This window comes from Crinia signifera, chromosome 9, assembly GCF_055691185.1.
Source record: "Crinia signifera chromosome 9, ASM5569118v1, whole genome shotgun sequence".
NCBI classification, from domain to species: Eukaryota; Metazoa; Chordata; class Amphibia; order Anura; family Myobatrachidae; genus Crinia; species Crinia signifera.
The window spans coordinates 72,662,049-72,671,787 of record NC_139225.1 but is presented as its reverse complement, the minus strand read 5'-3'; the positions used below and the strand labels follow the sequence as shown (position 1 = coordinate 72,671,787).

General features: G+C 43.7%; 1 protein-coding gene across 1 annotated transcript; it reads right to left on the bottom strand.

Moving 5' to 3' along the window:
* Nucleotides 1–525: 525 nt before the first annotated feature.
* On the bottom strand, nucleotides 526–8,787 carry LOC146035647 (uncharacterized). The gene is made up of 9 exons (XM_083159226.1): nucleotides 8,599–8,787; nucleotides 8,380–8,493; nucleotides 6,105–7,787; nucleotides 5,112–5,211; nucleotides 4,635–4,783; nucleotides 3,398–3,510; nucleotides 2,622–2,711; nucleotides 1,944–2,066; nucleotides 526–1,240 (listed from the first exon to the last, which is right to left on the bottom strand). Exons 1-9 carry the CDS (start codon nucleotides 8,714–8,716, stop codon nucleotides 1,040–1,042), a joined length of 2,691 nt encoding a protein of 896 aa, XP_083015352.1. The 5' UTR covers nucleotides 8,717–8,787; the 3' UTR covers nucleotides 526–1,039.
* Nucleotides 8,788–9,739: the final 952 nt, after the last annotated feature.

Genomic DNA, 9,739 nt, shown 5'->3' with positions numbered 1-9,739 from the left:
TCATTAGGAGGTGCCTGTGCACCCCTGGCACCCCCCCGTGCGCACGCCTATGTATATATATATATATATATATATATATATATATATATATATATAGCCAGGAGGCTCCGCACTCACATCCAAATGTCAGGACCATACGAGGGGTGCACAGTAAAGGGTCATCCAATCCGGATAGCCAATTATATTCCAAGTGCTTAATAAAAAGCGAGGGCACTCACCATAGCAGCAGAAGTCAGCCAATTTTAATAGTCAAACATGATAGTCGACGTTTCGACCCACATGGGGCCTTTGTCAAGACAAACAGGATAAATCCAAAGGTACACCAGAAGTTACTTTGTCTCTTCTGGTGTACCTTTGGATTTGGAATATATATATATATACACATACACACACATATCCGTAGTGTAGGGTTCACTTACAAGATTTAAAATAAATTTTTATGTATGTACTCAGCACATAGATGCAAATACAACAGATGTAGGTCCTTTGTGACATCGGATCAGTTCCTAGTTATCACTTATGAATTACGTTCTATAAACTCATTGTTTGGATCTTTATGGTTGCAACTTCTCCATCTGTCCTACTTCTCAGCTTCTAACTGTCATTTTACAGGCTGTGGGCAGTATCCAGTTGGCAGTATCCAACTAGCCCCAATAAGTCAGCACATGCCATGGCTTATCGGGTCTTATTCCACCTGACTCAGGCGGGCAAAGCAAGGTCCCAGAAAACAGGAACCCAGGGCTGCAGCCATTAAAAATACACAGGTTCAACGTAATAATTATTTTTGTTTTTTCAGATCTGAAATTTAAATATTCTTTTAGTTGAACTTCAGTGTTACAAAATGTGTAGAGGCCCCGTGGAATAATTATTATTAAACAAAAAGAACACAAATATAAAAAAAAAACATAATTTAATTGGTTTTCTTTTTTACAAAAAATAAATAAATATTTACAAATACAGTATCTGAGGAACATGTGTCATTCCACCGGAAACAGTATACATTCATATAAACAATATGTACTCGGTATATGTAGCGCTCTCAGTCTTCTTCCATTGTAAATCCATTATTATCATATGATTGGGTGTTTGGCTTCGGTTCAGGTTCAGCCTGGGAGTCACTTATCTCTTCTGTGAGGTCTTCTGTGAGGTCTTCTGTGAGGTCTTCTATGGAACCAATGTAGGCCTCATTGAGGTGGCCCTGTTTGTGCTTCTGCTGTACTTGGTGTAATATCTGTAACACCTGATATAAGATCACAGTTACATAACATTACTACAACTCAGTCACAGCATCAACAAAGGCAACACTGTCACTGCTACAGTCTACTGTTTACTTATAGAATGTAATATCCCAATACATTCGTTTTTTTATTCATAGGGGGAGATGTAGCAAATCTTCTTTAAAGCTAACATTGTATAGAATGTATTATAGTCATAGGGGTCATCTGTAATACCCCTTTTACACCAGCCCTTATAACCAGTTTTTTTTGCACGGGAGCACAAAAAAAAACCTGGGTTTGCAGGCGGTGTAAATGGTCTGACCCAGGTCGTGAGACCCGGGATATCAACACTGAAAATGTTCCCGGTATTAACTCGATGCGACCCAGGACCCACTAACTCGATGCTCTCATCTCCCAGCACCGGCTCAGGCCCGGCCTACAGTGACGTCACCCACCGGCATTATGCCAGTTGGGGATGCCAGTGTAAAAGGGTGTCGCACCCGGGTTGAAGCCAGGTTTTCGGTGTAAAAGGGGTATTAGTGTGGCATGCATGCACAGAGCATTCTGTCCACAGCTGTGTCTCTAAGGGAGATAGGTCTGCTTTTACAGAGACACAATGTTGCCTAAATGACATTACAAATGTAAATATTCATTCTAAAGAAGTATAATAAAACAAAGAAAACCCCACAACAATAAAAATAAAGGGTTTTGTGGTTCAAGATTTACCTGTGATTTGGGGACAATGCCAACTCGAAAAAATGCAATGTTTCCAGTTTCCAGCTTTGTGCAGTCAACCACGGTAGAGGCAATATTCTCAGGGGACGCCCCATCACACAGAACTCCATCAACCTGCAATTATACATGCTTTTATCTTATGGAATTCGGTGGGGTAACAATTATTGCTGCAGGAGGTACAGCCCCTACAGCAGTGGTGTCAAACTCATGGCCCTCCAGCTGCTGTGGAACTACACATCCCAGCATGCCCTGCCTCAGATTAAGCAATACATTGTATAAAACCTGTGGCAGGGCATGCTGGAACTTGTAGTTCCACAACAGCTGGAGGGCCATGAGTGAGGGCCACCACTGCGCTACAGTATATCAGAGTAAAGTGGGTCTGGCAACAATGCTTCTCCTGGCAAGGCCCTTGCTCCTCGCCCTATGCCCCAGACTCTCCACTCCACTATTCAGTTTCACCCCTTATTTCCCGGCACTCTCCACAAAGACAGCTGCCCTGGTGCCACGCCGAAGGGTTATTGGTAAGAAATAAATGCAGACTGGCACTCCGGGGTCTTTTAAACAAGCGTGTTGTCACAGCAATGAAACCAACGTTTCGGGGGTGGTCCCCCTTTGTCAAGGTGTACAGGTGATATATATTATGCGGATAGACATTTATTTGTATTTTACCTTATCTCCCAACTTTGCATACACTTGGTTGTGATGAGTTGTGTCTGCTTCTCCGGATGGATTCGCTGATGTGACCGCAATGGGACCCACCTAAAAAATATATTATCAGTCAATCATAGAATATTGAACAAGCTGTATACTGTATACATACTTTCTACACAGTAATTATAATGTTTGTAATTATTTCAGGAACACATACTGTACTGGCCATTATTCTGGTTGACTCGCAAGGCTGCTACATTCACAGCCTTGAGAGTCCCCCAGACGCCGCCCGCCACTCGCATTTCCACCTCCCCCATCCTCGCATGCTGGGTTCTTCCACGTGGCTGCGAATGGATGTTTAACGTAAACACCCATTCAAAGGCTATGGGGAAACACCCACATCATTCGATGGTAGCCAACCATCGAATGATGTGGAAGGTGCACGCATATTTAAGGGACTCTCTGGTCACTTAGATATGCATGCGCACTCGACAGGAATTGGGCGGGCAGCTGACACCGTCACCGGGCGATTTGCATGGGAATGTCCAGAGTTTTCATGAGAACGCCTATGAAATGCTGGGCATTCCCATCGGTGAATCCCCCTGCCTACCACACTAAGCCCCCTGCCTGCAGTCTTGGGTGCGTGCTCCTGGTGAACAGTCTGTGGTGGGCGCGCACAACCATAACATCGGACCGCATGGAGGATCCAAACAAACCAAAATAACCCCCACTGTATAATAGGGCTGCATAGCAAACAGTGTACATGTATTACAGCAGCCATACAGTTCTCTTACCATATCAATTAAATGTGTAGTCACCGCACAGTCTGGGATCCGTATTGCGATGCTCTGAGGGGTGCCTATGTATTTTGCAGAGTCTCTGGCACCAAGCACATCCAGCCATGGACCTGTCAGGGGAATAGTTGTCATCATTATAATGTGTAGTAGAAGGGATTATACAAAAGACTGTAGATCACATTCAGGGCCGCCGAGAGGGGAGGGGGGCGGGTACATTTTACCTGGGCCCGGGCCTATCAGGGGGCCCGGGTCCCAGCACACACAAAATAATTTTTCCCCCCAGCAACTGGTGCGTTGCGCGGGTCTAGCAGGCAACGCCACCGCCGGTACATCAAAGGATGACGGGGGAGAAGCGGCGGCGAACCCGTACTTAGCACTGCTTACTGTCTGTCTTGTGTGCAGACAGCGCAGGCATAGGCATTCCACCGGCCGCTGCGGAGCTTCCATCGCCGACGCCGTGCAGAGACTCTCGCGAGATTTCATCATCTCGCAGGTCTCTGACTGTAGATCAGCAGACTGCAGCAGCTGGGACCGGATGCTGCCTGCAGCCTGCCTGTGTGGGACACCAGGAAGGGGAAGGACGGTGTGGAGCTGGAGCCTGGAGGAGCTCAGAGGCTGACACCTGACAGAAGACTCAGACTGACCTGACCCAGCGCTGCTAGTAAGTGTCTCCTCTGCTATATATATATATATATATATATATATATATATAAAATCAGGTGGTCCAAAGACAGGCAGTGTAATTTCAGAGAGGGTACCGGCAGCTGTTGCTGTACATTAGGAGGAGTGCTGGGCTGAAGCCACAGTGTGTGTGTATATTCAAAACAGTGTATTCAAAAAGCATGGAAAACTACCAACGTTTCGGGGCAGTGCCCCTCTGTCAAGGTGTAGGTGTAGGTGAGAAGAACATTCTCACCTACACCCTGACAAAGGGGCGCTGCCCTGAAACGTTGGTAGTTTTCCATGCTTTTTGAATACACTTGTTGTAAAGACCCCGGAGTGCTAGTCTTTCTTTCTGCTAGTACCTTACATCAGGACAGGCACCAGGGCAGTTAACTGGCACCAGGCTACTGGGAGGTATGCCATGCTCCTGTGAGTGGGTTCTTCTCACAGAACCCCCCCCCCCCCCTCCCAGGGGGGCCCTGGGAAATTGTTGTTCCGGGGCCCAGGATTTCTCTTGGCAGCCCTGATCACATTGCTGTCTATTGGAGATAACAGAGTGATAAGTGCTCACCTCTTGGGATCACCAAGCTGATGGATGAGGGCCAGGCTGCCTCCATGAAGTCCCATAACAGGGGACTAAACAAATGTTTTGCAGCTTTTAATTGATCTAGACTTGAAATCCATAATGACATTGGGCGGTCCTGAGCCTGACGTTTTGTCCTACGAACAGGAAGAAAAAGTACATCATACATTAATCAATGTTAGAGGGTGAGTGTTTCTCTAGTGCAGTGGTTCTCAAACTCGGTCCTCCGGACCCCACACATTTTAAAAGATCCGCAGGTGGAGCTAATTATTTCACATGTGATTCTTTAAGGAGACCTGCAAAACATGCACTGTGTGGGGTCCTGAGGATCGAGTTTGAGAACCGGCGCTTTAGTGTACTCTATCAGCCACCTCTGATGCAAAATCTGTAGAATATCAGGAGGTGTTAATAGTAATTTATCATTTATAGATAAAGTGACGCTCACACTGTACTATCGGCACTTACTTGTAGGCCTTCTCCACGGCATCTGGCTGGTTGCACGCTGCCACCAGGACATAAACAGTGTCTGTCGGAACACCACATATTCCGCCATTTTTCATAATCTCTGCAAAAGGTCACAGCAGGAAGTCCATAAATAAACCAGTGTATCACTGTATGTATATATAGCAAGTGCATGTAGACTGACAGCAGGACTTTATAGCTAATCAAAAAGGCTCTCCATCATTAATCATCACATAGCCTTAGTTCACGACTAGTGTAAAACAGAAAGGTAATATATGAAGAATATGGAATATATAAATCAAAACTGTGCAAAGGTATTGAACAAAAATATGTTGTAATTATATATCTCTTAATAAAGATATTTTACAAACTGGCATTACCCATGTTCCGTTTTATGTAAACCAGTTGTAATTTGTTCACTTATCTATTACATAATAATATTTGCATGAACAGTATTATGCATTACAGCATGTGACAGACTAAGGACTGTATTGTATATAACACATATAATGACACAGTAAATAAATACTATTCTGATTAATGCTTTGATTGATATTGTGAGCAAAAAGTAATCATTTTCTTCGACAATTCATGACATACAGTATGTGCCCAGGAAGATTTGGGAAATACTGAAGAATTTTATGGTAATGATAATTATTTATAACCCTGTGACAATGACCTGACAATACAATATAAATATAACATTCTAAGTCAGGGGTGGCCAAACCTGTCCCCGAGGTCTACTAATGATCCACATTTCCCAGATCACCTAGCTGGTGCACAGCTGTAGTCATTACTAACTGTCACATTTCCCAGATCACCTAGCTGGTGCACAGCTGTAGTCATTACTAACTGTCACATTTTCCAACATGCTGCATTTATTCCTACTATATCCACAGGTTGCCTGATATACATGAACTGTTGGTAAATCTTGAGGACAGGTTTGGCCACCCATGTTTTAAAATGTACAGAACACAATGGTAACTGTCTTCTTACCTGCAATCTGTCGCACAGAGCTGGTCCTTGTAGAGATCAGATGGGGGCATTTGGATGCCTTATTAGAAAAACCACTAATTTTGATAAAGGGGCTGCCAACTGGTATTTGGGGAGCCTCAAAGGTGCCATTATATAGGGTGGCAAGAAATAAGTAGAAGGCAGCAATGCCGAAGATAATAGTGACAGCGATGTCATAGCCCAGAGGAAGAGCATTGAGAGAGTCTAGAAGGAAGCTGACCAGGATAAGCTGGAAGGTGAGAGAATATGCAAACCAGGCCTTAGATAGGAAAAGGGTGCTGAATACAATGAAACTGTTAAACAGAATAAAGCATATCATTCCTACTGCAGTGTTAAAGCCTCTGCTTGTGCTATAGATACCACTATAGCGGGATATTCCCCAAATAACCCACATTACTCCATACAGAATGAAAGCACTACTTTCCAGGGTCTTACCACGGGAGAACGCCACTGACCCACAAATGAGATTATACAGCCCTCCTGCAACAACGACCCATGGTAAGACAACTGTGGCCAAGGGTTCTCCCGAGCTTCCCGGCATTGTCATGGCAAAGGCAGCCAAAATGCTGCATGCATGAGCCAGGACTTCAGCATCAGCATACTTGGAATAGCCAAGGAAGGGCTCATGGATATTATTACCCTGATGGAGCCTGAAAACCTTATTTCTGGTGAACAGTTTCCTAATGATGCCCTCCCCAGTGGGGATACTTGCAGATGTCTGTGAATTGTATAGAGCGACCAGCACCATAATCGCAGAAACAATGTATACTGCAATATTCACTCCCTGGGATCCTTCATGAAAAAAGCCCTGTGGGTTACTGGCCAATGCTATACAATAGGCCACATAGAAGAGTAAGTACACTGACTGACCCAGACTCTGAATACTAGTAAAGATGGAGAGGACAGAAAATAGTATGGCAAACACTACCAGGAATGGGACCGGGTAACTTAGCTCCTTGGTGTTCAGGAACTGATAGAGCAATGAGTACCCTTCCGCATATCTCAGAATGGAGAAAAATGCAAAATGTGAGGCATCTAGAATGTGATAATAGCGGTATGACAGGATGCATATAACGGTCTGGTACACAGCCGCTGTCCACAGCCACGCCACCTGGCCCACAAACAGAGTATTGGTTATTCCCAGGAGCCTGCAGCCAAATACACTAGAGGCTGCCATGTTAAGGATCAGACAAGTGGCTGTAAGCTCTATATTACATGACCCCCTGGTGGCAGCTAGCTCCTTGTCTTTCATGCTGGACCTGTCTATACCAGGCAAAATTACTTTCTTCTTACTGAGGTTGCGGAGCGCCCGTCCTCCAATAAAGTATATCCCAACTAGAGTCACTATGAGGTAATTACATGCTACGGCAGAGGAGCCTATTCTGCTGTCATAGAGTATAACAAGTTCATGAATATAGGAAAGAGAGAGTGCGACAGCCATCACAGCAAGGAGAATTTCCCTCTGAAGGATTCCTATAATACCAATAATAAGCAGCCCCAGGAAGAAGGACACCAGGCCCGGAACCATTGCGTTTTTCGTGTCAGAGATGCCAATGACATCATTTCCGATCAGTAGAAAATTGACTCCAGAGCTGCACCACATGGCTGACACTGTCCAGTAGAATGTGACCCACAGTGAGACATTTGATGGGATTTTCCTGATTCCTAAAGGAGAGAAAGGACACTTCAGAAATCACCCAAATGGATAGATTCACATGTTATCGCTGCATTGTAAAAGGGGTCCGCACTGTGCTGGAGAAACCCTATTATTATGTTGGTGGATCTCTTACTTAAATGTGCTGTGATGGGTATTGGTATAGCTGTATAGATAGATAGATAGATAGATAGATAGATAGATAGATAGATAGATAGATAGATAGATAGATAGATAGATAGATAGATACATAGGGCCAGGTGTATGAAGCTTCAAGAAGTCATAGAATGGAGAGTGATAACTGCCAGCCAATCAGTTCCTACCTGCTATGTTTAAGGCTGGGTTTGAAGAATGACAGGTATGATCAGATTGGCTGGTTGTTTATCACTTTTTATCACTTATTGAAGCTTGATACATCTGGCCGAGATAGATAGAAATATGGCTAGATACAGTAGATAGATAGAAATATGGCTAGATACAGTAGATAGATAGATAAATAGATAAATCTGGCTAAATCTGGGTAAAGCCTCATCCCTGCTGTGGTCATATAAATTAGACATCATACAAAGAGTTTCTCCTAAAGTTCCAGAGTAAGAAACATACCTGAATACGCCAGTATCACTGCTAGAATAAGGAGCAGGACACCCAAGACTGAAGGGGGCACATGTGGAGCAGCTGCAGCTGCGCTGTAATGATGGATTGATAGAAGCAAACATCCTGGAACATATAGGGAAACCATTAGAGAGACATATAAACAATAGTGTATAACCTTCCCTGTCAGGGAGGGTGATTGCTGGCAAGGAAGGGAGTGATGTATCCTACCTGCACTGATAGCCAGGACCCCGACACTGAGATACAGCGACTCCGCTCTGCTGCTGGGCTCAGGCATAGCTGCAGCACTGCACACACCGTCTCTGAGTGACTGGAGGCTCTGCTGCATGTCTTATACTGTACACAGTGTCAGCTGTCCCTCCCACACACTCCCAGCTCACACCTCTCACTTACCCGGCACTGGCTGCTGGATGAGATCTCTCTGCAGTGTCACAGGCAGGAATTTCCAGCACAGAAATCCTGTATTATATATAAGTCATGATGGTAAATATGCAGCATTGGCATTGGCACTGATATACAGCACTAATATTACTGCTGCTCAATTATGTACGTACAACTATGTACATACATGTTGTTTCTCCCCCCGCACCCACCCACACAAAAAAACAGCGGCACTCAGAGACTATACATTTTCCAAAAGGTGTATCCTTAACATTTCAGTGTCCCATTTGCCATATGTATATATATATATATATATATATATATATACATATATATAGATAGATAGATAGATAGATAGATAGATAAATAAACTGGTTACAGTCTGGCACGCTTCCTATGTGGGTCACAGGTCCTGGCTGCCTTCTGGATTCATAGTATAAACAGTGTAAATGCAGATAATCAGCGGCACTCTTCAGGTTTTTAAAATGCTTTTAAATGGTGAATGAAAACCGACGTTTCGGGCGCACACATGCCCCCTTTTCAAGAAGTATACCATGAAAAAGGGGGTTGTGTGCGCCCGAAACTTCGGTTTTATTTACTATTTAAAAACATTTTCAAAACCTGGAGTGCCGCTGTTTATCTTCATTTATGCTGTGTGTGTATATATAATATATATATAAATAGATAGATAGATAGATAGATAGATAGATAGATAGATAGATAGATAGACAGACAGATATCTATCTAGATAGATAGATAGATAGATAGATAGATAGATAGATAGATAGATAGATAAATAGATAGATATATTTGACAAGTTTATAACAAGACATTACAATAGCAATAGCAGGGGCAGCTGGTACAGGTCCTGCTACAGCCGGGAACAGGACTTTACTTTATACTTTTTACTTTATACGGATAAAAGTCCGGACATGGTTAAGAAAATTAAATCAATCTGGCAAATTGTCAA

Excerpts from the sequence above, each read along its gene's own strand:
- LOC146035647 (XM_083159226.1), bottom strand. The coding sequence starts at position 8,716 with ATGCAGCAGAGCCTCCAGTCACTCAGAGACGGTGTGTGCAGTGCTGCA. Across the intron at positions 4,784-5,111 it reads GCCGTGGAGAAGGCCTACAA|GACAAAACGTCAGGCTCAGG; the intron begins GTAAGTGCCGAT and ends TCCTGTTCGTAG. Across the intron at positions 2,712-3,397 it reads CTACACATTTAATTGATATG|GTGGGTCCCATTGCGGTCAC; the intron begins GTAAGAGAACTG and ends TATATTTTTTAG.